At 45.2% G+C, this 25,733-nt stretch overlaps 2 protein-coding genes across 2 annotated transcripts in view; one reads left to right on the top strand and one right to left on the bottom strand.

Moving 5' to 3' along the window:
• LOC135899439 (putative E3 ubiquitin-protein ligase UBR7) overlaps positions 1-10,613 on the top strand; it is a 31,691-nt gene extending 21,078 nt beyond the window's left edge. Inside the window, exons 10-11 of the mRNA XM_065428689.2 lie at positions 3,395-3,456; positions 10,249-10,613. Of these exons, the coding sequence (XP_065284761.1) occupies positions 3,395-3,456; positions 10,249-10,341 (155 nt within the window). The 3' untranslated portion in view covers positions 10,342-10,613. The remainder of the gene's footprint in view (positions 1-3,394; positions 3,457-10,248) is intronic.
• Positions 10,614-14,927: 4,314 nt separating this feature from the next.
• LOC135899472 (zinc finger protein-like 1 homolog) lies at positions 14,928-25,602 on the bottom strand. Its single transcript, XM_065428750.2, has 6 exons — positions 25,286-25,602; positions 24,909-25,020; positions 23,984-24,189; positions 21,982-22,159; positions 17,903-18,029; positions 14,928-16,119 (listed from the first exon to the last, which is right to left on the bottom strand). Exons 1-6 carry the CDS (start codon positions 25,385-25,387, stop codon positions 15,900-15,902), a joined length of 945 nt encoding a protein of 314 aa, XP_065284822.1. The 5' UTR covers positions 25,388-25,602; the 3' UTR covers positions 14,928-15,899.
• Positions 25,603-25,733: the final 131 nt, after the last annotated feature.

Raw genomic sequence — 25,733 nt, 5'->3', positions numbered from 1 at the left:
TGGTGAGGCTGTGCGCGTTCTGTGCTCGGCTGACCTGCAACGACAGAATCGGTGTGTGAGAATCAAGTGGTTCCCGGCGCACGCGGGCAACGATGCATCCGAGAAGCACGATAACCACAACGAGACGGCACACGCAGTGGCGCGAGCGCTAACCAACCGCGCCGCTGCAACCGACCGTCCAACGTGGTGTAGTGCCAAGGACCGCATGACGACGTTCAACGAACTTACCCAGTTCCACCGCCTGGCTCGAAGGACTTTCCCACCCCCGCACCCGGGGCTGAGCCGAGCGGAGGCGGTGCTGTTCAGACAATTACAAACTGGTTCTTTACCCACCCCAGTATTAATGACTCATCTATACCCTAAATTATATGTGAGTGATGTGTGCCGTGTGTGCCAGCGGGAGAGGGCCACCCTGACGCACATCCTATGGGATTGCACCAAGTTTCCCAATGAGGCTTCGACAAGTACAGCGATTCCTCCGCGACTCGCGGCTGCGGCGGAATGCTACGACCACGAAAGCGAAACCTGGGCCGTCCAGCAGGTCTCGGCGGCTCTTGAAAGACAAAGGCCGAGCGAAACCGACGGAACGTTGCCCCCCAGGGCGACCAACCGCGGGAGTAACACGCGCTGGAGTTGAGTAGAGACCACCCGCTGAGAAGACGTCAGGGCCCGCGTCACGGCGCCATTTAGTCGTGGTGTCGTTCTGCAGGCGACTACATGAAGTTGTCTCTCTCTCTCTCTCTCTCTCGGGTGGAGCAAGACACTGCCGCAGATCTCAGAGGCAATGCTAAAACCAGCTGTGCAGAGGTTTCCCTTTCTCTTTGGCTCTTAACAAACTGCGGGATTAACTTTACAATGAGCCACCTGTGTTCCACGAGCAGGCCCACGTTCTAGTCGTGGCCACAATGAGATCCGTTTTCAGCTTGGAACTGATGTGCGTGTAGTCACGTACCAGTAAGACAAGATATAATACACAACAAGCAGATAATAATCAGACGTTGTGTACACTGCAAGAACTGAAATTCAGCTTGGCTTCTTCTATACGCTTTTTTCTAGAGAATAATTGAGTTGCTGAAAGGAGCATGAATCAGTGTATTTGAGCCGTAATCTTATCTATGCTGCAGTTTGAGCACAACAGAAATTAAAGGGAGCTTCAACTGTTAAGGCCTAGTTTCTCCACAAGTAATATGTATTTTTCTGGCAAAAAAAGAAAAAAGTCACTCAGAGACCTACTAGAGAGTACTGGATAATTCTAGTACTAACTGTAGCAGAAATTAGCGTTTCACTTTATGTGCTGTATGGTTCACTCCTAAAGCAAACATCAAAATCGTTAAGGTAGACCTAACTCAATGCCTCTCACCTTATTGGAAAAAAAGGGGGGGTCTGCTGTATCCTTGGTTAATGGATTTCGGTTTATTTGAAAAATCGGTTCATAGAATCAGGGTGTTACCAACCGGGAAAACTGGGAATTCTCAGGAATTTTTAAGTATAGAAAAACTCCGGGAAATCTCATGGAATTTGTGCTTCTATCAGGGAAAATTAGCTGTATTTGATTGAAAGGGAATGAAAGTCGCGCTAATGCTGGCTCGAGTAACGTAGAGGAATCATAACAGATCCTCTTTGGTGCCGTGTCATCAGCTAGAGGAGTTGCCTGTGTACAGTCGACAACCGATATTCCAGACACCCACTTTTTGGGACATGCCAAATAATTCGGACGGCTTCGCGGCACCACCATATACCCTATAGAGTCAATGTATACGAACATCTGAAATTTCGGATGCGCGAACCCTTTGCCGTCCCATTTTCTGGACTTTTTGCCATGACCACAGGTCTGAAACGTTTAATGCCGTTTCGGACCTGCGGTCATGGCAAAGTAACGCAGCCACCCCTGGGTGGTAGCGGTTACTTAGATGGCTACTTAGATGGTTGGTTAATTACTTACTTAGGTAGTGTATTTGCTTGCTTTCTTTGTGGTGACCAGTGGGCTTGATTATCTGTTTTTACACATCGTTTGAGCAAGATGAAATTCAAAAGCAATCACATGAGCAGCGTGCCGCAATGCACCAACATAGATGTGGCAATTGAAGTGAGTCTCCACTTGTTCCCCAAAGATGCGGTATAGAAGAAAGAAGGGGTTGTGAAGTTGCGAATTTGCAGGCCAGCCACACCACCAATAAAAGTGTGCGGTGTGTATTTCATCAGCAGTGACTTCTGCTGGAGCCATGCAGTTAAGAAAACGAAAGTTCTTTGCTTATGTGTATTCTTTTGTTTTTCTACAGAGAATCGGAAAATCGATGCATTAGTTAGAAGAACTAGAGCTTCTGACGGTGTATTGCAGCAGCGCGAACAACGGCGTGGCTTTGATCCCAAGTACATGTAGTATGTGGGTGAGCGTCGGAAGTATTTGCTCAGGTTTCACCTGCATTAATTTGTAGTGTGTGCATGGTTATCGCGGTGTTTCGTTTCGCCAGAAGCGCATGTTTTCGTTCTCGCTGTACCCCATGCCCCGCCTCGCGGCCAAGCTCGAGCTGCGCACTTGTGGTCACCGCAACAAGAACATACGAGCATTTAAGGTCAAAACGGATATGTTTGTAGCACTTTGTCGCAGCTCTAGAGAAGTGCTACAGTAGATTTACGTGGGTGGGCGTAGTAAGTATTTGACCGTGTTTCACCAGCTGCAGCCTGCAATGTGGTCGTCGTTGTCTCGATCCGCCAGAAACACGTGTTTACTTTCCGGGCTGCACCCCGTGCGTCAACGCACGACGAAACTTTGCAGCTACAGCGGTCCTGAAAACAAGATTTGTAGAACATAAAACAGACACTGAATTCGTGACACGAGAGCAGTAAAGCTTCTGTCGTGACTCCTTGCGACTCAAACGGTAATACAACTGCACCAGCAAGAGACCATTGTGTAACCTAATAGTGTTACACAATGTCAAATAAGGAACAACTTTCCTCCGTATGCCTGTATTTAACTCATATTGACCTTTACCAAGCTGCTTCAAAACGCATGCTTATTGCTCCAAAATAGGCAATTCCTGGTCCAAAGTGCAAAATTTGCTGCTCCGAGAGATGCTCCAAAGCATCTTTAGTCACTTCCATCCCCGTGAAGTGACAGTAGAGGCCTGAGCTTACGCCAGGACGAGTACAGAGAACCACAGTGGAGGCGAGAACGGTCTTCGTAGGGCAACATGCTCGTGACAGGGATGAGGCGATCACACCCACAGCTGGAGCTTTTCTGTGGAGAATCTAAACAACACCACTGATGCTGTTTGGGGAGAGGGAAAAGGGGGAGAAGGGAAGATGGTCATTCTGGGGGGAGTCTTAGGCGGGAGTGCATATTCAGGTACACCCTCTTCCAGCTGCGTCTGATGCACGTGTCCTTTCACTGCAGGCTACAACAACCTCAAGACGGAGCTTGTCGATTTCCTGAAGAAGTTTGCCGACAACCGGAAGGTGAGTCAGGTTTACAGAATACAGAAGAGTGCAGTAGGGAAGCTTCAACTTCCTAATGCTGTCTCGCTGGAACTGTAATCAACAAACGTAGCGTAGTGAACTACTCAGCTGCCTTCGGTTTCAGGGTGCATGCATTGCTTGCAAGAATATGCCAGCTCCCTCCATGCACCCCTCAGATTCAGTCCTTTAGAAGAATCTGCAGTAGACACCCGTCGCTACATCATAGCAGCTAAGGTGTTGCGCTGCTAAGCACGAGGTCGCAGGATTGAATCCCGGCCACAGCGGCCTAATTTCAATGGGGGCGAAATGCAAAAACGCCCGTGTCCCACGCATTGGGAGCACGTGAAAGCTCCTCTGGTGGTCAAAATTAATCCAGAGTTCCCCACTACAGCGTGCCTCGTAATCAAATCGTGGTTTTGGCATGTGAATCCCCACTATCGATACAGTCATTTATTCTTTCTGCAGTAGACGTTACAATGTCTTCGCCAAAGAAGGGGGCTTTGAACAACTAGACCGTACTTTGTGATTCTTTATGGATCCACATTGTTTCCATAAAGAAACATCCATTATTATTGCCAATGCATTGAACTTTGATCAACTGTAATGAATAATTGTTCATCTGGAAACGCGGCTGCAGAGGTCATCATCAGCCTGTTTATGTTCCTTGCAAGACGGAGGCCCTCTCCTAGTGATCTCCAATTACTCCTGTCTTGTACCAGCTGACCCCATCCTGTGCCCGAAAATTTCCTAATTTTATTATGCCACCTACTTCTCTGCAATTTTTCCTATAAATATTTTTCCTCTAATATTAATATTAATAATAATTAATATTAATATTAATATTAATATTTTTCCTCTATTAATGTCAACTAGAATATCGGATATCCCCGTTTGCTCTCTGATCCATACCGCTCTCTTTCTGTCTCTTAACTGTTTCGTTACCGTGAGAAAATGGTAGCTTTTTATAGATTTCAGAAAAAAATTAATTACCACTACAAATAATATTCTAGCACACATTGTAGCATAGCACATTGTGCATAATGAAATGCTCTTCCCAAAAAACATACATTGCCAAACAAAGAAATGTATTAGGTAAAACATAAAAATTCTAGAAAGCGCCATTTTTGCTGCCAGTTGACAAAAATATCAGTAAAAACATATCTACAAAAACATTAATATCAAAGAAAATTCAGAATGTACATTTGAGAGATAAATAACTCAGGAATAGTGTCTGAAAAAATAAATGCTCAGTACACCGCCGCTCTTCAGATACAAAAAAGAAACTAAGACCGGCTCATTCGCACATGCCATGCAGTGAAGCAGTTCCTGGATTTTGTGAAGCATAGGTGCGCTCTGCACTTTTCCCACAAAATGTCTGGTTTTTGCTCAACTTTGCAGCCCTCGTAACACATTTTGCAGTTCCACCTTTTCGGCATCTTCCGAGGATGGTCCGATGAATAGTCCAAGGAACGTACTTCACCAGTTTGTCTAGAGTCGTGCACCTCTTCCAGGACTGATCGCTCTCATCGTAGCTGGGCAACTACAAGATTGTGCATCCAAGCATATCTTTTTGCACATTGTCTTTATCACCTCTGCAGAGAAGAAGAGTAGAAAGAAATCCCACGCCGCTATGAACTGTCTTGCGCTGATCCGTAGTGCTGGGCCAAGATGTTCTACAGGCAGCATTTTTTGGCGTGAACGGAAGTTTCTTTGCTGCTGATGGCAGCACATCATAACCAAGCGAATTATGCACCCTGAGGTTAATCGCTAGAGCTCTTAGGTCGTGAAAAAGATTGCCAGATAAGCGCACACGAGGAAAGAGACCGCTGAAGGCCGTAAAGGAAAGTCGCCGGTGAACAGCTATGGATGTCCCATGCTGACTCAAAATATTGTCGCCGTCAAAGCTTGAATCTGCTTTGGTATCACCTTCGAAATCGTAACTTGATTCCTCATCACTAAATTGAAGTGCGAGTGCAGCATAGTTTCGATTATAGCGCTTTTGTTGCGGCGCAGCTGCACGGGACAACATAACGACATAATTGGAGCGACTTTCGATAACTGCACAACAGCACAGTGACACCGGCAGCACCTCTTGCCTGGATTTTACACGAGAAGCGAAACCTAAACTTTCGGAAACTTGTTGGAAATGCCAGGTCCACATGTTGGACATGTGGCAGCCCTTCAAGAACACACTTTGGCGGAATAAAACGACTGGGACTACAAACCAAAGCTCACTAGTGATCAGCTGGCATCATTTTTGGTTAATTATCACCGCTAGCACTGCTGGACGGCAAATCCGGCAATATAATTTGATCTTTAACTTGCTGGGAGTCATTTCATTACAAAATTTTGGTGCTAGTGCAGCGTAATTGTGAGCAGCATGCTTTTTTCTCAAGCGCAGCAGAAGGTAACAGCCACACCTCTTTTCGCTACAACATACGCACATTAGTACGCAAAGAGGTCCGTCAAAAATCGCAACACCGTCGGAGCGTGAAAATTTAAACTGATTCTGAAAGTTCAGTGCCTCTACTAACTACTGGATGGCCTTAACTCTTTCATTACCACGCCTATTCAAATCGATCGCTGGTGGTCAATGCACTAGACCGCTAATTTCGACATGTTGGAGCCGTTATCCACTTAAGGCCATCCAATAAGTACAGACACTGAGCTTTCAGAATTAGTTAAAATTTTCATGCTCCGGCAATGTTGTGATTTTTGATGGACCTTTTTGCAAACTCATGTGCATATGTTGTAGCAAAAAGCGGCGTGGCAGTTGCGATTACGCTGCACTAACATCAAAATTTTGGAATCAAATTACTGCCAGCAAGTCAAGAATTAAATTATTTCGCCGGCTTTGCCGTCCAACGGTGCTGAGCGGTGATAATTAAAAGTGATGCCAGCTGATCACTAGTGAGCTTTGGTGTGGAGTCCCAGTCGTTTTATTCCGCCTAAGTGTGTTTCTGAACGTCTGCCGCACGTCCAATATGTGGACCCGGCTTTTGCAACCAGTTTCCAAGAGTTTCGTTTTCACTTTTCTTGTAAAATCCAGGCAAGGGGTGCAGCGTCACTGTGCAGTTATTGAAAGTTGTTCCGGTGGTGTCATCTCGCGCAGCTGTGTCCACACTTAATTTAGTGATGAGGACTCGAGTTATGATTCTGAAGATGACAGCAAAGCAGATTCAAGCTCTGACGGTGAGAACACCATGGGACAGCATGGGACATCCACAGGTGTTCACCGGCGACTTTCCTTTACGGCCTTGAGCGGTCTCTTTCCTTGTGTGCGTTTATCTGGTGATCTTTTTGCACAACCTAACAGCTCTAGTGATTATCTTCAGGGTGCATACTTCGCTTGGTTATGATGTGCTGCCGTTGGCAGCAAAGAAACTTCCGTTCACGCCAAAAATGCTGCCCGTAGCACATCTTGGCCCCGTACTACGGATCAGAGCAAGGCAGTTTACAACGGCGTGGGATTTCTTTCTACTCTTCTTCTCTGCAGAGGTGATAAAGACAATCTGCAAAAATGCAAAAAGATATGCTTGGATGCACAATCTTGTAGTTGCCCAGCTACACTGAGAGCGATCAGTCCTGGAAAAGGTGCATGACTCTAGACAAACTGGTGAAGTACGTTCCTTGGACTTCTCATCGGACCATCCTCGGAAGATGCCGAAAAGGTGGAACTGCAAAATGTGTTACGAGGACCAGGCACGTACCCAGGATTGTTTTTCGGGGGGGGCCCTCTACCTCCATCATCATCATCATCGTGCCCAGCTACATTTTTTTCCTCTTGATGTCAATTAGAATATCGTCTATACCCGTTCGCACTCTGATCCAAACCGCTCTTTCTCTCTCTTACCGTTATGCCTAGCAATCTTCGTTCGATCGCTCTTTGCGCAGTCCTTAACTTGCTCTCAAGTCTCTACCCCATATGTCAGCACTGGCAAAATGCACTGATTGCACACCTTACTTTTCAATAATAATGGTAAGCTTCCAGTCAGGAGGTGGCAATATCTGCCGTATGCGATCCAACCTATTTTTATTCTTCTGTGAATTTCCTTCTCATGATCAGGGTTGCCTGTGATCAATTTGCCTAGGTAAACGTGCTCCTTCACAGTCTCTAGTGGCCGAGTGGCGATCCTGATCTTTTGTTCCTTTGTTGTTGTTGTTGTTGTTGTTGTTGTATCCTTTGGCACGTGTGGCTCCTACCTACGATGGGGGATTGGCCAAGAAATGGGTGGATTATTCCAAAATAATATAGAGCATAAATTTCCTAATATCTATGCGAATAGCATTGAATAGGGTTGAATTACCGGCTAAAATAAAATCAGGAAGGTGCTGTTGAATGAGGAATAATTAATTTAAAGGTAATAAAGAAATAGAATTTAGCAGGGAATTCGTTTAGATTCTGTAAGGAATGTTTGGACAGCGAAGCATGCATCCCTGTGGCTGAATCCCAAAGTGGACGCCCCGAACAAAAGAATTGCAGGTTCTGTCAAGTCGAGGCCAATTCTTCGAAAAGGTATCTCCAACAATCTTTTTCTTAACGCAGCAAAGCGGCGGCAAGATAGAAGAAAGTGCTGTATCGTCTCCTCTTTCTCACAAAGAGAACAAAGGGGAGAGGGAACCAAACCCGACCTGTATAAATTGAAATTTAAAGAGGGAATGCGGCAGCGTAATTTGGTGAGGCAGACCTCAAGCATCTTTGTGTAACAAGATTCGCTATGCCAGGGAAATGCCAGGTGTTTATACTCTGGAGAAGCTGTCAAATGTGGGTTTCTGGGTTTCTGTGGGTTTCAAATGTGGTTTCTGTGAAATAGGAGTTTCTGTATCCTGTTCATGACTGTTTCTAACTGAGGTATCGTGACTCCTCTTGGTACTGTATACAGGTCAGCTTAGAATTTTTCCGCTGCTTTTACTATATCTTCGAGATTGCTGATGATATTCCACTTTTTATCTTTTAGTGCATACATCATGGTTTGTCCTACGCCAGGTTTCTTTTTTACTGATTTCAGGCTGCGTTCATTTTTACGGCTTCTTCAGTGTTTCTCATGTTATAGTTTCGAATATCAGTTATTTTCGCCTTGTTGATCAGTTTGGACAGTTCCGCAAATTGCGTAACGCTGTGCGGCCGCCAGTCCCATACAACCGCGTGCGCTCACCGCGAAAGGTTAGAAAAAGACCCACATAAGCACAGCAGAGAAGTGGCTACGTGAGGCGGTTCGACCGATAACTGTAGAAGCGTCATTCAAAACAAGTAATTGTTCTCCACTTCCGGCGGCATTTTCTCTACTTCCTTTTTCAATAAAAAGATGTTAATCCATAAATAGTCTCATAAACAACGCTTAACTTTTTTATTATTCGCTTTTGCTTGCAGTTTGGTTGTTGCCTTGGCTCTCTCCCTTAGTATATCGCTTAATTTCTCAACTTGCGATTTTTGTTTCCAGTTGCCAATTTTGCACGAAAAGTGCTATACAGTTAGGGAAAAACAGACGAGGTAACGGGCGACAGTCATCTTGCTTATTGGTTTAAGGGTTATTGCAGGGCTTCATGATGGACGCTCTTTCACATTATTTTATTTCCCACCTTATCTAACCCATATCACGTGTATATGGTTCCGGGCATCTGCCAGCGTCGCGGCCAGCCGTAACTCAAGAAAATAATGAAGTAAATAATGAAGTAAAGGGAAAAGTTAAATGCAATTGGCGTTTTCTGCGGCCGCAACTCGTTCCATGAGAGTACAGACCAGGTGAGTAACAACCGCATCCTTCTCCTGGTCCCAGGATCAGCCTAAAGAAAGAAGGTTGAACTAACAAAAGCAACAGCTATGCGCGTGACGGTTGAATAGATGGTGACAGCTGAACGCATCTCGAGTTAATCGCGCGAGTGCGGAATTTATGAGAAAACTGTCCTTCACATTACAAGAGGTGCCGATAACTACAGCCGTCTAAAAGGAGTGAAAAAGGCAGCATAATGCTGACTGATGAACAGCTGTCAAGTCTCATCTGGTGGAGCTTTAGGAATGTGTGAGGAGTGGTGGCGTGGGGGGGGTATGCCACTTGATTTCGCCCCCCCCCCCTGGGTACGTGCCTGACGAGGACTGCAAAGTTGAACAAAAACTAGACATTTTCTGGGTAAATGCTGAGTGTGCCTATGCTTCACAAAATCCACGTACTGCTTCACCCCATGGTACGAGCTATGAACTGGTCTTATTTCCTTCTTTGTATTCGAAGAATGGCAGTGTACTAAGCATTTATTTTTTCAAACACTATTCCTGGATTATTTATCTTTGAAATGTATATTCTGAATTTCCTTTGATATGAATGTCTTTTTTTATATATTGTTTTTGTGAACTGGCAGCTAAAATGGCTATTTCTAGAATTTTTATGTTTTACCTAATCATTTTATTTTTTGAAAACATGTTTTTGGAAAGAGCATTTCATTATGCACAATATGCTATGCTGCTATGTGTGCTGCAATATTATTTGTAGTGGTAAATAATTTTTTTCCAGGGCCTATAAAAACTACAATTTTCTTGTGCTAATGAAAGAGTTAAGTGGATAAGAAACGGCTCTAACATGTCAAAATTGGTGATCTAAAGCATCGATTACTGGTGATCGATTTGAATAGGTGCGGTAACGAAAGTTAAGCTTACGCCTGGCATTTTTCATGCCATCACTTGTTGCATGCTTCTTAACTTTTTCTCAAACTTCATTGTTAACTTCCAGGTTTCTGCCCAGCAGAAGTACTGGTGTTTGTTTGTTTTTTGTGCTAAGCGTGTCCTTCTGCTAATGCTAGGTCGTGAGAGAAGAGGACGTTCGGGAATTCTTCAGCGGAATGGAAGCCCGCAAGCGCCGGAAGACATCTGCAGTGCCGTATTTTTGCCGGTAGATGGCTGCCTCATGTGGACTGAACTCTTGTGTTCATATGTGACTGATGGCAACACACTGTTGCTAGTTCGTGTAACTCTGTGTTCATGTACATGCGTTTTATCTTTGACATTGAGTAAACCCCAGGACGCTGCCGCCCGTAGTGCATGTTTCTGGGACGACAACTGTATATTTGCACCAGTGCATGTCGTGCACGAATGCATGCGACAAAACGTGGCTGTGGCTGTGTATAGTAGGATGTCTGCAGAAATAAAAATGTTGTGTGCAAAGATTCGCAAACTGTTATTTGTGCTTGTGTCTTGGTTACATTTACTGGCGTTCTTGGTAGTCATGTAAGTACTGCTGTAAAGCACCAGCTACAAGGTTGCTTTATGCCTCATACAGGTAATTTTTTTCGTTGGAAACCTCACGTTTTTGGTCAAAGTAGCAAACGTGTGAATTATCTGAATGATCGGCTTTGGTGGCCTCGGAAGGGGCCTTTTAAAAATTGCGAGAGGGCTGTCACGGCAGCCCGTCAGCTTGGAGCTGATGCTGAGGAGAGATTGCCACAACCATCTTGCCACGTACTTCTTACTGGCTTGTACGAGAATAGTAGCCTATCTTCATCAGCCAAGCATGCTTTACGCAAAGCTTGCTTACATCCTCCAAGGCATCCAAGTGCTCCACTTAGTGCAGCGGAAGGTTCCTCACGAAAACGAAGCCCCAGAGGGACTGAATCATCAGCCGGGCTTCCTGTGAGGACAGTATTGATGCAACCTGCCCTACTGTGTCATCACTCCCGTCGTCGCCGTCGCTATCTGATGCAAGCACACTCGCGACAATCGTCTCATCGGTTGGAAGCACTTCGTTTCCAAATCTATATCCATGCGCTTTATTTTCGCCGGCAATGTCATGCGTTGCTGATGGTCACTGGGCAGATAAGCAATTTTCCGCTTCGGTGGCGAGTCAAGCAAAGCTGAGAAACCGCGTGGCCAGGAATGAGTTCGATGCAATCAACAAAGACGAACGCAAGTGCTTAAGCTGTTCACAGAACTGCGCTGAATGAGGAGCCTGCGAGCAACATGTGAGCAATCTGCTTGTGGCGCAGTTGGCACAGTTCATTGGTGTTTCGGAAGGTGAGGCGGCATAAACCTATGGGCGTAGCCCATTCGTGTTCGGAGGGGAGAAAGGGCGACAGGAGAGGGTTGTACGGAGAAGCCTGGAAAATGAGCGTGCGGCGGCAGTGGGCCCATCATGCAGTGGCTCGAGTTTCTCTTTTTCTGTCTTTTCAAAGATTTCGCATTTCAATACCTTTCGGCACGGATGCCCAGCAGCCAGACTTACTCGTTATAACCGATAATGCGGCATTGGGGCATTGTAGTAAGCAGGTTACTTCACCATGGAAAACATTAAAAAATTGACGGTGCCGTAGCTTCTCATTGTTATAACCGATACATAGTTAAAACTGGTAATGTTATAAGTGGGTTCGACTGTATTTGACATTTCTTTGGCCCCTCTAAATATAACATAGCGAAACCACTGAAGGAATATATATTTTAGTCATTATAAAAATGCAGAGTGCGTGTGTAAACAACTTCATGAACAAAGAGGGTTTTCATCCAGAAGCTACTGTAGCCTAGAGTTCGCAGTATTGCTTATTAATAGCAGAGCACCTCAAAAAATCTGCTCTCGCTTTCAGTTTATTGTTGCTGTATGCATTTGCCATGGAGAATTTCTACATAGTTCCGCTTGCGCTGGGAAAGTAACTAGCAGTCACTGAAGGTACAGTACACACTGCAACTTTGTCCGAACACAGCAAATTGTCTGAGCACAATCCGTTTGCTCCACGACACAGTATTGGTGACGCTTTGTTCTGGACAGTACACGTTGACTATGTGCACGGTGTACGGTTGAGCCGTCCATGCATACTGTTGACCGAGTAAGCTGCACCAAATTAGTGCAAGAGGCATCGCCTCCTCTCTTAAAAATGCAGCAATAATGACTGTGTCCTAAACCTGTAGGTCGAACCGGTTTGGATTGATTCCTCAAAAAGTTTGTTTGGGTTCAGCTCCAAGATGGAAAAAATAGTGGTTTGGTTTACTTCCTGTTCAAGTGAAAATAAAGGTTCTGCTCCGGTTCCGTTCAACACCATTGTTCATTGCCATTATGGTTAAACAGGTTTACCCCTGGTAATTTTAGTATTAGTCTGGTGGCAACATCATGTGATTGTGTCTAACCAAAGTGTATATAGTATCGATTTCACTCGCCTGCTTGTGTAAGCACATCAGTTCAGGGATGTAAATAAGGTGTTTCCTCTAACAGCAGGATGACTCTATAACCTGAACATAGCAAGCATGTTCTTTTTGTCTAGGTAATGACGTAGCTGTCTTGCCAGGTTAAAAGAAGGCTCAATGGTGGTCCAATTGTTCCATTTGCACCGTTTTGCTACAATTCGACTTGCGTGCTCCTGGCTGCACCCACTCAAGTGCCATTTGCACCAACCGCGCGAAAGTGAGCGCTTTCACGGCAGTGTAATGCACTCAGTAAGGTTGTGAAACTACAGTCAACAACCGATTTTCTGGATGCCCGGCTTTTCGGACACCGCCAGGGTACCCCATAGGTTAATGTATAGAACAACATCTGAAATTTTGGATGCAAAAACCCTTTCCCATAGCCTTGACCACAGGTCCGAAATGGCATTGATCCATGCATTGATTGAAGCCACCACCATTTTGATTATCTCGCCACCTCTCGCACGCATATCCACGGGCAGCTGTAGCTACCACCGCGGCAATGCTAGGCCTAGCTACTTCGACGTTCGCTACCAAAGTTCTTGCTGTTCGGTGCCATGTTATCGTTAAAACAATTTGCTGCTGTTAGCAATGGCTTCGATTGTATAATTCCGGTTTCCGAAAGGCGGCTTTGCTTCAATATAAAAGTGTTGCACAGTGAAGCAGCATACCAAAATGCAAATGTCATGGGACACAGTGTGTGTTCCATAATTACACACGCGAGCACCCGCCTTCTTCTGCCACAGTACAAGCACTGATACGCCTGATAAGTGTACTGGCAGGCCTTCATGGCTATTTCGGGCATGCCTGTGGCAATTAGAGCCCTTGGGGGCAAGGTAGCGCCTTGAAAGATCAGTCGGGTATTGGCGATACAAGTTAGGTTTTATGCCCTAATCAACTCGTATCTATTCGTAGAGGCCACATGACACACGGGAAGTGGCAAACCACCGCGCAACAAAAGCAAGCGTACGGGATGGCACGAACGTTCTCAACCGCCACCACAGTCTTCGAGACACACTGTACGGAGGCATCTTGTATTTCAACATCTTGCATAGATGATTAGTCTCTTGTCGAGCTTCTAGCATTTTTATTGGGCGTAATACACATTTTGTCTTGTGCTGGAAAGCATATCAAAACACATGTCACTTCGAATGCACGCAAGACATTTCCCATCACTTTTTGTCTTGTGCCCGACGGCGCAAATTGTTCTAGCTCATTTGTAATTTTATGTCTGTTTTGCGCCCAGGCGCATATTTTTGTTATCGTTAGCCTACAAAATTTTCACTGTTTACAAAACTAGGTTCCTTGCCTACCCAGATATGTTTGCAACATACCGTGCATGGCATACCGTCCGTGGGAAGGCAAGTCTTGCTTCTCTCTTGAGCAACACTTGATGATTGCACAGTAATAACAAGCTTCGCCAAATGGCTACAGATTGCTGCTGTACTACACCGAATGTTCCAAAAAGACCCAATTTTTATGCTCCGGAGTCGCTCCAAAATGTAGGTATGGCTGCTCCTAAACTGCTTCAGAACAACATTTTGCCTGCTCCAAAAATTGCTCCAAATCTTAAACTGACTGGACCACCACTGAAAGCTGGCTGAAAAATCATTTATTTCAATCCACAGGCAAAAAAAAGAAGCACCACTGATTAGAACACAGAAACATGGCTTGTAAGGACCATACTTTTGGCATACACGGTACAAAACAAGCAGTGAACTGTAGGCAAATGTGCCGAATTTATCAATCTTTTTCTGTGCGTGAACGTGAAGCCCTTACTGTTGAGCAGGACCTTAAACAGAATATAACTAGCATGTTTCAGGAGATTCAACATGTCAAAAATTTTACTGGACTATATCAGAAGAGATATTCTCAAAACCTTTAATATACGACAGAGCTATCTAAATGAAAGAGCCGACAAGTAAATGCTTGCTTCTGGGATTAGTTTTTTTTTTCTTGCTCTTTTTCTTGCAGTCCTTGGCCTCTGTGGTCATCCTGGTTAAAGAGCCACGCCTCTGATTTCTTTTTCTTTATTTCTTTTTAGGCCTAACCTTTCACTCTTAATAAAGTTTGCCCCCTTTGGGGTGCATCTTGCCCCACAACAATAATCGTCATCTGCCTTGTTTGCTTTTACTTTCTTTAATGCTACAAGCCCAGTACTTCCAGGTAACAAAGGGCATGCGCATTATCAGCGTGACACGGCATTCTCGACAGGAAAGTAGCGAGCGCAGAGTTTTCAAGAAAGGAAATGCAAGCAAGGTAGATGATCATTGCTGTGGGACAAGATAAGCCCCAAAGGGTGTAAACTTTAAGCGGGTTCCGAGTGCTCATATAACATTACTTTCTCGCCCTCTCATATTTGTACGCTAGCAAAATGCTTGCACAAGAAACTCGTTAATTTGGTGCCAGCGACAAAAGAAATAACAAGAGTGCGTTGCCTAGACTATATACTGCGGGGTGGCAATGTGTGCGTTTGGCCATAAACGTGTAAATCGGAAGGAACAAAAATTCGCATTTGTCGTTGAACTCGTGTTCCGCAATTTTCTACCTGACAATACATACTTTAGTGGGAGCGAACACAATTGCACCACGCATGCTCCTGTTAATCACCTCAAGCCACAACAGATTCATCAAGGGTAGTTTTGAAGCAGTCTATCACTGAACCTGTTGTGAACAAGTGAATTATGTAATGAAGGGCAAGGGCGGCATCTTAGTGTTGTTCATCATAAAACTGTTAGAAAAAATATAAACACTCACACTTTAATTTATTACGAGGAGTCAGCACTGAACGCATTTTCTTCTTTAACTAATTTAGCAGGACTCTGAACTCAATAACGAAATTTAGGTGCAACTTCTGCGATTCTCATAGTAGACAAAAATCACATAGGTATGTGCGCTTGCGCGCATGAGGGTCTCAACAAAATTAGTTGCATTTCAGCCGATCCACGGAGCGGCAGTTTTGGAAGCACTACCTTAAACTGTGCTGGAGTGAAAAAGTCGTCATCCAGCACGCCCATCACGTGGTCCACAATCGACACCTAAGGCCATGTGCTCGGACTATCGCATTTTATTACCCGCTGACCACACACACACTCATTCAAAGCACTGTCCACTACCCTGCCCCCCAAAAGCACCGCCAGTTAGGCTTACAAAGACCCAGTATATACATTTCGTGGCGGCACTGGCTGGCTGAAATGCACAGACCGATGCTGCCTAAATACCCAAGCTCTTTTTATTTTCCCGCGACGACAGGAAACACTCGCGCACGGCCTACGCCGCTATTTTTCCCTCAGCGCGGCTCCATGACGTGAGGCTCGTCGTTGACCCTAATGTCCGGATTGAGCCGGGGATCTAGCAGCGGATCCGACTCTGCTGCCGCACGACCCCAGTGCAAGAGGAAGTAAACGACGGTGAACAGCCCGAGGACAATGAGGATGGACAGGACGACCCAGCGCTTGAGGAACTTGTGCGGGTCTCGTCTGTGACTGCCCGCCATTATTGTCCGTGATCTAAGGGAAGAGGCAAGAGTGTTTTCAGCAAGAATGGTAATTCAGTTCGACTTGACCTTTATAGTTCTTACAATGCAATTAGTATATAAAAGCTGTTTCGACCCACAGCCAAGGGCTTTCTACGGATTTTCTACGAATTTCTACGGACGACTTTCTGTGGCAGTGGAAGAGGAGCTACGGAGGCAACGCACACGCAAGGAACAGTGCTTCTAAAAACAAAGTACCACATTCTCATTCACGCTAGTTTAAGCTGGGGAAAAGAGATAAACAAGTAATGTACGACAGGAATGTGAGACAAAACACACCACAGTTTGCTAAATCTGACTTCTCTTTTTCTGCTTTTGTCTTCTAGGTTTGGGAAAATGCGAAACCATCGCGTGTGGAAACTACACTGATTCAGTACCGGTTCTAAAAAATCAAAAGCACTGTCATACGCGGCCGTAATATTTGGAAATATGACACGTGCTGAAGCTCCGCCCATGTAGTTTCCCTTCAATGGCACAGAAAGTTGTCACAAAGTATAGTAACGGGTTCAAGCTAGAGGTGCAATAGTCCCGCAAGTATTCAATGATGCTACACTTCGAGTTGTCGATTAATTCAGCCTCTGAGGGTCTGTCTGCTACCCTACTGGTCAGCTGGGGTGGCAGACCAACAGCCCCAGGAAGGCACTGGTCCTGAGTTCGAACCGCAGACCAGGATGAATTCTTATTGAAGCACGAAGCTTTATTTTGTGCAGAGAAACCCACATTGGTTTCCTCTGTGGCTTTGCGCTACAGCCCAGTGGATGGCAATTTATGCACCTAGCGTATTTCTGTAAAAAGTGCTTTGCCAACAATGGACAAAATGTGCTCGGTCATTCCCGTCACTGTTAACACATGCATTGGTCTCCGCCTTAAATACTGCAACTAACAGCTTTATTTGGCGCACTCGGCACCAGTCAATTTTGTTTTATGAACATAACGCGAGCATAAGATATGGGATTATTTTTCCACACTTCACAATTTCAACATACCTTTTCATCAGCCAACATTTAGCAATTACCACTGGTTCCATATGAAAGTGCCTTAAATATTCCCAGGTCATTAAATCTCCTGCACGAACTTTTAATGCTTGTGATGCTTTTACTGGCAGGTTTTTAAATGAGCGTCTTGCAGACCATCAATTTTAAAATCCTTTTCAGATATACAGACAGGAACAGCCAACTGCTATTCTGGCCTGCAGCACCCAAAAAATTGAACTTGATTATTTTTGGGCCTCGGCTTTGAACAACCCCTCCTGCTGGCTGCAGGGCACAACGAGGCCTTTGCTTTGCCTTTTCTGCCGAGAGTAAGAAAAAAAGAATAACTGTTTGCAGTCTCAGTAGATCACTTTCATAGATACAATCATGTTCATGAGGTTTCACGTGCCTTGCCGGACACTTTCAAGTGACAGCAATGTTTGCACAATGCCAAGCACACTGTCTTGGCACGTGCTAGGAACGCTTCTGCACATAGAGGTCGACATGTCCGGTGCCAAGTCACATAAAATGCTGCGAACACAACTGCATCCCTGAAAGTGGTGGACTGAGAATACCGTACCAGCCCTCGTCCCACAGCACACCACCATGCACGTGGGCAGCGGTGAGCCAAAAAACCATGCAGAAGTTAGACAACACTGGAAACTGTTCACCGTCGTAATTTGTAAAAGCCAAGAGTTGCACACGCTCTCCCAAATTATTGGCAATCCTTTTTTAACTTTTGTAAGACAAAGTTCCGGCATGATAGCAATGAGCATGAGCACGTACTTGATCCACCGTGACAGAAGCTCGAATCCGGATCGTCGTTTGTACTTGTCCTCATCGTAGTCCGGAGCAGATGTGACGAAGTTGCCCTGAGCTGCATTGAATATCTTCCGTGATGATGTCATGTTGCCTGCAACACAAATAGTAATCATGAAAAGAAAAATTTACACGATTGAAATGGTGTCACCCAACACAGGAAGCAGCCAACTTTAAAGAGCCCCTCACCAGGTCTGGCCATTTTGAGCTGACAAGCACCATGCATACGATGCGCGCTAACGATCGTGTCTGCTAAGTATGCTACGCACCATGAAAAGAGCTGAAATTTCAAACTGAACACCATTTCCCCTTCTCCTCGCGGGCGCTGCACTCCAAGTCGGAGGGATGACATATACAAGCTAGTGCGCCTACACAGATGTGTCTTTGCTGTGACGTCACTCTTAGTGACTCGTGACTTCGAGAATTATTCAAGGCACCATCTGTTATTATGCGAAGCATATTACGAGAGCTCAACCCAGCTCCTCAGGCGCGGCGGTGTCGCCTTCAATACCACGTGACACCGTGTCGTCACGACAGACGAGAAACGGGGCTCCAACTCGCGCCGTCGCTCGCGGCGTCGCGGCGGTATATAAGCAGCTGCGCTTGCCTCTGCTAGACACTCACGAGGTGAGATGCCTCCTGGAGACAGAGCTGCTCGTTGGAATGAGAAGCGAACATTGCGGCGTGCTACAGAGACCGATTTTCTAGGTGGCTTTGGCTCAACTCTTGCAAGATGGGCTGGGTGGGAATCGAACCAGGGTCTCCGGAGTGTGAGACGGAGACGCCACCACTGAGCCACGAGTACGATGCTTCAAAGCGGTACAAAAGCGCCTCTAGTGAATGCGGTGTTGCCTTAGAAACGAGCTGTTTCTAAGGCTCAGGCGTGCGTCGCTTGCTCAGGCGCACATTTCGTTGCCGCGCCGAACGCTGCGTTGCTCGACGCTCACCGTGTCCAATGCGGGGCGCGTAGTTGCTGCGCCGTAGCCCATTGTCTTACACCCCTTGGCGGGTCGACGGGAACGCTGTCACGTTCCACTTTTGAAGGTGAAGCAGAGTAACGCATGAGTTGTTTCTTCGTCTAGCCGAACCAAATATAGCCAAGCAACAGCAGTTCACCAGGCTAAACAGTGGTTCAACAACTAAAATAAAGACTAGTATGCTTCGCATCCAGCTAAGCCACAGCCATTTTTTGTTTAATCTGTTGCTTGAATAGATGAATTAATGTTTAGATAAATAATAAAACACACAAACAGAATGTCTGCATGTATTTGTTTCACTTTGCACTGCAGCAAGAGAGATGTACTTCCGTTTGGTCTGCTTGTTTCCATGTTGTGCAATCGCACGTGCTGACACCGAAACTACGCCATTTTCTACCATGTCCCAGCGCGCGATCATGCTCTGTGATACTCTCGTGTCTGCCTCGGTGTTCGTGTAACACTGACTTATACCGCTAGTCAAGTGTCCTTGTGGACAGTGCGGAAAATTGTGCACTGTGAGAAATGAAACAAACAGAACAGCTCGCACGCGACGCCGTCAGCAGAAGTACGCCGTGCAGCAAAAAAGTGAGGGGAAAAAAATGAAGGTGGGGCCCATGACGTATGCGTCATGCTATCCTCGAGGTCCGGTATGGCAGAACGTAGGGAAGGAATTTCGCTTGCGGAGGCTAGACGGAGCAAGTAGAGAGAGTGTCTCGCTTGGCAGTGGAACTCGCCTCCTGCAATAATGTGTTCGTGGCACTGAAATATTTTTCTCGGCTATTAATGAACCAATTTGAATTTTTTTTTGGCAGAACGCTCTAATAAAGGCACGTAACAACTTACAGTGTATAACCAAAATTTACTATGGGGCCTGGTGAGGGGAGCTTTAAGTACTCTGCAGGGCGACGGCCTATCCATGCTGTCACCAGTTGCCCACGTTCCGAGTCAGTGAACACATAACTGCTACTTTCATAACCTCATTGCTACTGTCTAATCATCTGTTACTCTTTCCATGGGAACCCCATTCTGTTAAACTAGCAGACTGCCAGTCATCTGCTCAACATGTTAATAGAAAGCTATAGTTCAATATAAACTCTAATTTCCCTATTCATATAAATGTGAAACACAAATGCTTTCATCAGACAGCAGCTCAACTAACTTGAATGGAAAGTTTTGTATTTAAGAGGCAAAAGTTGAATTCTATCAACTGTAAGAAACAATATTTTCATTTAGAGCCACAATATTTTTACAAATATATTGCCAGAAATTGGAAATAAAAGAAGGGAAAACACTAAGCTTGCTAATCTTTGACACTACAATGGAAATAGATGTCACAGTTTTGTAAACTGCATCTGTTGGAGCGTCAAAAGTGGACAAATTCTGATGAATTATACCTCTGTCACATGGCATCATTCACAGCACATGACATTCATACCAAATATCATTGCGGTTATGTGTTCCCCATCTACACGGGCATACAAAATGGCATTCGCAATTTATGGCGAAGTTTATCGGCCCCTTGCGCGCACAGGCACTCCGTAATCGACATGTATGCTTTCAGGTTGTGCTACGCCCTGCAAAAATCGGTGAGGCAGTCTTCCCACACTTTCACCTATGCATGCATCTAGTCGTCGGTCTAGTGCACTTTTTGCTTCTCATTCTCCACTGACAAAGCTGCAGAGTTGGCTTGCGTCATTGGTGCATAGGCTCTAGCGCGGCACCACTTTGAAAACAATATTCAGAAATTAAAAAAAAAAAAAGCAGATGAGCATTTGTAAACATGGCCGACAAGAGGTGCTAGCGTACTGTCAGAGATTGGGAACAAGAATATAGCCGCACAAACTAGCCGCACAAACTACTTCAACTATCGTGATGTACGTCGTCAAATTAAGAAGTTCATAACAGCAATTATGACACCCTTTACTCTAACCACATTTCGTTTTAACCTATTGATTTCGTAATAAAGTTATCACTCAGCACGCCTGCATGATTTGCAATTTGCTCAAATGTTGTCGCTGATCTATGCGCTCACCGAACTTTGTGTAATCAGATTGCATGCGCAAAGCAAATATTGGTTGTACTTTATGGAAGGTATGCGAGCACTAGTAATTACTCTGGAAACTTTGAGGAGTCACGTATAAAAGCCAACGCGCTTCACCTGCAGATCAGACTTCCAGAGATCACACCGAATGCGCTAGCCGCCATCATTGCGCTACTTGTTTTGCTGGGCACAGATTCGCCCAATAAACAGTCCGTCCTGTGGCTTGCATTGTGCCACGGTGGTTGTTCAACATCACTACAATGTGACAATATGATCAATTTTGTGTTAAATTATGTAGAACAGCGTGATTTTTTGATGTCACATAGCGCGTGCCATTTTTTCAATTGCCAATGCAGATTGTGGGAAGAGTTGCCCTAGTCTCTACAGTGTTACCTGCTACGTACATACCTGTCAGCCTGTATACAATTAGGATTAGTAAAAATCCCACTGGCATGACAAGAATACATGGCGTTGGGATAGCATGCATTTTTTTCAAATTTTGTACCGAGCACACGCCGTGCACTTTATGTACGTACAATGATATACAATGAGTGATCTTTTGAGCGACTTTGGTGTTGCCCATTTTGCCTGCTTTGGGAACTTGTCTGGATAAACTTGCGTGTAGCAGGTAATCCTCTCATCTAATGACATCCTGTGCTGCCACAACAGAAATGCGCAGGTACTACGTCACTTTTTTTTTTGTATGCAGTTGTTGCAACATTGCGCCAACCCGTCCTTTAACGCCTTTAAAACTTCGTTGGGAACAATTTTTTTTTTTTTTGTAGAACTTGATGCAAGATTTGTTAAAATTGTACAGGAGTCCAAATTTACTAGAACTTCCGGCTGGTGCATATCTGTCGACGAGCCCTTGCGTTTTTATGTGCAGGCAATTATGTCAGCCCAAATTCGTAAACTTCGCAAGAAATTCTGCGGAGCTGGCCGGTCTGCCTGTACGAGACACAGTGCGGAGTATCCAACCGATAGCAAGGTCTCGAAGCGAGGAGTTTGCGATGCCTGGGGTCACGTACTGTTGGCGGTGGTGCCGTAGTTGACACTGTTTTCAGGGGCCATACTCGTGTGCTGGGGCGGTACTGTGCTGGGTGCGATGCCTTGTGAGCGCCACGGTGGAGGTGCAGACTGGGACAATGACCTTGCGGGGCTTGCGCTGGCCTGGCGGTGGTCGCCCTGTGGTCCCGGAGGCTGCGCCTGAAATGAGACAGCTCCGTTTGTGACCAGTTTAAGCTTTCCCACCTCCACATCGTCCTCTCAAGAACATGCTCTTTCAATCAATCAATCAATCAATCAATCGATCAATCAATCAATCAATCAATCAATTTTTATTCATGTCGCAGGTATACGAAAAGAGTGAGAAACAAAAGCCACAGTTTCGGCAGCTTGACAAGTTCTCAACCCCATAACATGAGCAGCAGTTACAAACAGGAACATAAAATGAATACAAGGCAGTGAACATAGCAGGATATACAGATATGGTAGGTACGGTGTGTGTGTGTGGCAAACAGTGCACGTTGGTGTCCGTTCACGACTATTCAAACATATTTTTTTTTTTTGCAAATCCCACAAAGACACCACTGTGAAGAAGGGTAAGAACTTGACATTATGCACCAAGCCAATATGCGATGCAAGAGTTCAGTAGCAGGTGTGTAACACAAAAGCTGTGCTTTTCTAGTTGATTATATTTTGGCTTCCATTTATGTTTAGCATTAGTATATTCACATGTCTGTAGTCTGCACGAACGTCTGCTTTACAATATATTTTTTTTTAATTCTTTTTCGGTGGAAGAGGGGAGGGTTTCGCACAACACAAGGTTGCCAAACTGCACTACCATGTTAGCGATGTATGTTCACCAAATTTCTCGGGCAGTCCCTAGTCTTTAATAAACACACACCTGCCAACCCGTGAACTTTAAAATTCATAAGAACCTTGTGCACATGACAAAGGGGAGGGCGGAGTGCACACATATTTTTAAAGTTTGCCTAGAGCACACACTTTTTGAGGAATACATGCAGATTTTATCTATGATGATTCACTGTTTTAGACACAGCAAACAAGCAGCAGCAAATTTTGAATAGAAGAGAAGGCTACACACAGATTATAAATCACGGTGACTTTTTCGGTGACACTGCTTTCGCTGATTTGGCCTACTCCAAGAACTTGTCTTGACAAACTTGTTTGAAGCAAATGCCCATCTGGCGTGTGGTTTCTTGCGCTGTCCTAAGAGGACGACACAGGTACCACCACAACTTCTCTAACATTCTTTTCGCAATCTTGTCCTGCCCCATCTTTCAACTTAAAAAATTTTTTGAAAACAGCAGTCAGTTCTTGTAAACGTTGATGCAACATTCGTAAAATCGTAGAATAAGTCCAAATTCGTAAGCTTTACGAAAAATTTGGGATAGTTGGCAGGTATGAGAAACATGCTTCTTTTTCGTTAGTGAGATTTTCTGTACTGCACTCGCAGCCAACTTTTTGTGCCAATGATGTGAAAGCTAAAGGGGCAGAGCTTCTGGACGTGTCATTCACTCAATGTAGCCTGTTGCTTGCGACAGCTTCGCATTTGCCAAAGTACAGAAGAGCACAGGAAAAAAATAATTATAAAATAATAAAAAACAAAATTTTACACCGAGTGTTGTATTTTATGTCTTACTCTACTACAGTAAAAAAATTTGATATAACGAATTCTCTTGTATAGCAAAATAGCTGTTGCTAGGCAATATCAGCGTGTAATGAATACATGCTCATAATGGATATCTAATGTAACGAGGGTATCTTCCATGTCGTATACGACATGGTTATACAGAGGTTCAACTGTATAGTTGGCAGTAAATAAGATATTCATGTTTCCTGTATACCAGCTTAACCTAACGTGAATGAGACTTTGGGACTATTTTCAGGAGCTGGTAGCCTTTCCTTTGCTGCCACAGGAAGTTGTCCGCAAGTTTATAGTCTACCACTCTAGCCAAGTTGGACATTCGTCTGTGATGTCCTTGTAACGCTGCGCCTGTTTGTTACCTGCTGTGGGATCTCCGGTACGGAAGGGCTGGCATTCGCCCAGGAAGCAGCCTTGAGGAGCACATTCAGCGCGTCTGCCACAGGCGACTCAATGTTGCTAGCTGGGACGACAGCCGAGCCACACGATGGACAGCCGTAGCCAGCCGGTGCAGTCGTCTTGGGCATCCGCTTGCAGTAATCGTCCAAGCAGGCCCAGTGGAAAACATCTGAGAAGGCAGTTTGTGCACATATGAGACAAGCGTGATACACAGGCCATGTGACAGGTGAGTTAAAGCAAATGTGCCGACGTTAGCACATCAGAAACATAATCAATGGCGGACATGTAGCGTGACCAGGAGTCACGAGAATTGGTGATCCACGTGTTTTTGTTATTTTTCATTTTCTGTTCTTTCTGCACTCCCTCAATGGCTCGTATGAAGCTGCGCCCCCCCCCCCTTACCAAAAGAATTGACCACTCAGGAGGATGAACGAAAAGAAATTAATAGAATCGAAGGAAAAGAACCCTTACAAAATACAGCTCCTCGTTATCAAATGATCTCTTCTCAAGACTGTGACAAGTGTCTAAGCATAGCACTGACATCTGCACACATGCAAAAAAGTGTGCTCTTAAAAGGGTGTCCTCATGCAAAAGTTTTGGTTCCAAAGTGACAGCATGGCTTTAAGAACAATGGCCACAAAATGTTTATCTGTGTTTCCTACGCAAGCTATTGCTTTATTTAAAAAGCGCTTCGTCTTGTTGCTTACGTAAAAGCAATACGAAACTTCAGCTACGTCGCATGACATGTGATCTCCCGCTCCCGAAGAGTATTGGCTGCCGAAACTTCGACGTCACCAATGACGCGCGTGTCAACCATCATGTGCGTGGGCGTGGCCTGCGAAGATTTACTTCGCTCCAATCGCAAATAAGTTTGCCGACAACACTTACGGTAGCATAGGAGACGTGTGCATGTCCCGTTGGAGAGCTCCTTGCGGCAGATCTGGCATATTGGGTCGTAATCACTGTCCTGCAACCACTGGAGGTAGCTTTGGACTATGCACTGCAAATACATGTTCGAGATGGTTCCTTCAGCACGTAACCTTTTTATGCACCATGCGGAAACGTAACACGAGCGTCTCAACCTGTTTTACTCTTTTTTTTATCTAGAAACACACGGGTGCTTAAAATACCTGCAAACAAGCGAATTGCATAGTGGAGGAACACGGCTTGCGTAAACGCGTCCAAGCGGCTGCCAGCTGGTGCTGACATCGCCGTGCACGTCTTTAGAAAGAAACGCCGTTAACCGGAGACGGACATTCGCTCACCGTAGGGTGCTGGGCCACCATGCAATGTTCGCACACGTTAACGCGGTGCTCGTAGCAAAACTGGTTGGTCACTTTCTTTCTAGGGCACTTGCACAGCCCCATGGTGGCGTTCTCCCCAGTGTTTAAACGCTGCTCCGCCGAGACGAACTTCGACTAGAAGTTCATAGATGACGGGCCAGGGACTGCGATCGTAATTGTTATTTTTTTTTAAAGCTAAATTCGTGGAAGGCCGGAAACAGTCGCTGTCATAGCTCGCACTTTGCCACGACTTGCGCTGGCCGCGACCGTGCAGTTTCGGTGGCGCCCCGATGTTTAGCCACAGTTAAGCACTCAGATTTACGGTTCTCGCCTTAAATTACCTTGCCTAAAAGCGTTTTAAGGGCACACAAATACAAAAATATAATTAAAAGTGTTTTACAGACAGTTTCGGCTTAAAGATTCTTGTTAA

Source organism: Dermacentor albipictus, chromosome 10, assembly GCF_038994185.2.
Source record: "Dermacentor albipictus isolate Rhodes 1998 colony chromosome 10, USDA_Dalb.pri_finalv2, whole genome shotgun sequence".
In the NCBI taxonomy this organism is placed as follows: Eukaryota; Metazoa; Arthropoda; class Arachnida; order Ixodida; family Ixodidae; genus Dermacentor; species Dermacentor albipictus.
The sequence above is the reverse complement of the archived record's forward strand: the minus strand, read 5'-3'. Positions and strand labels throughout refer to the sequence as shown.

Excerpts from the sequence above, each read along its gene's own strand:
- LOC135899472 (XM_065428750.2), bottom strand. The coding sequence starts at position 25,387 with ATGGGGCTGTGCAAGTGCCCTAGAAAGAAAGTGACCAACCAGTTTTGC. Across the intron at positions 24,190-24,908 it reads CACACGTCTCCTATGCTACC|ATGTTTTCCACTGGGCCTGC; the intron begins GTAAGTGTTGTC and ends CTGCCTTCTCAG. Across the intron at positions 16,120-17,902 it reads CTTCTGTCACGGTGGATCAA|ATCACGGACAATAATGGCGG; the intron begins GTACGTGCTCAT and ends CTCTTCCCTTAG.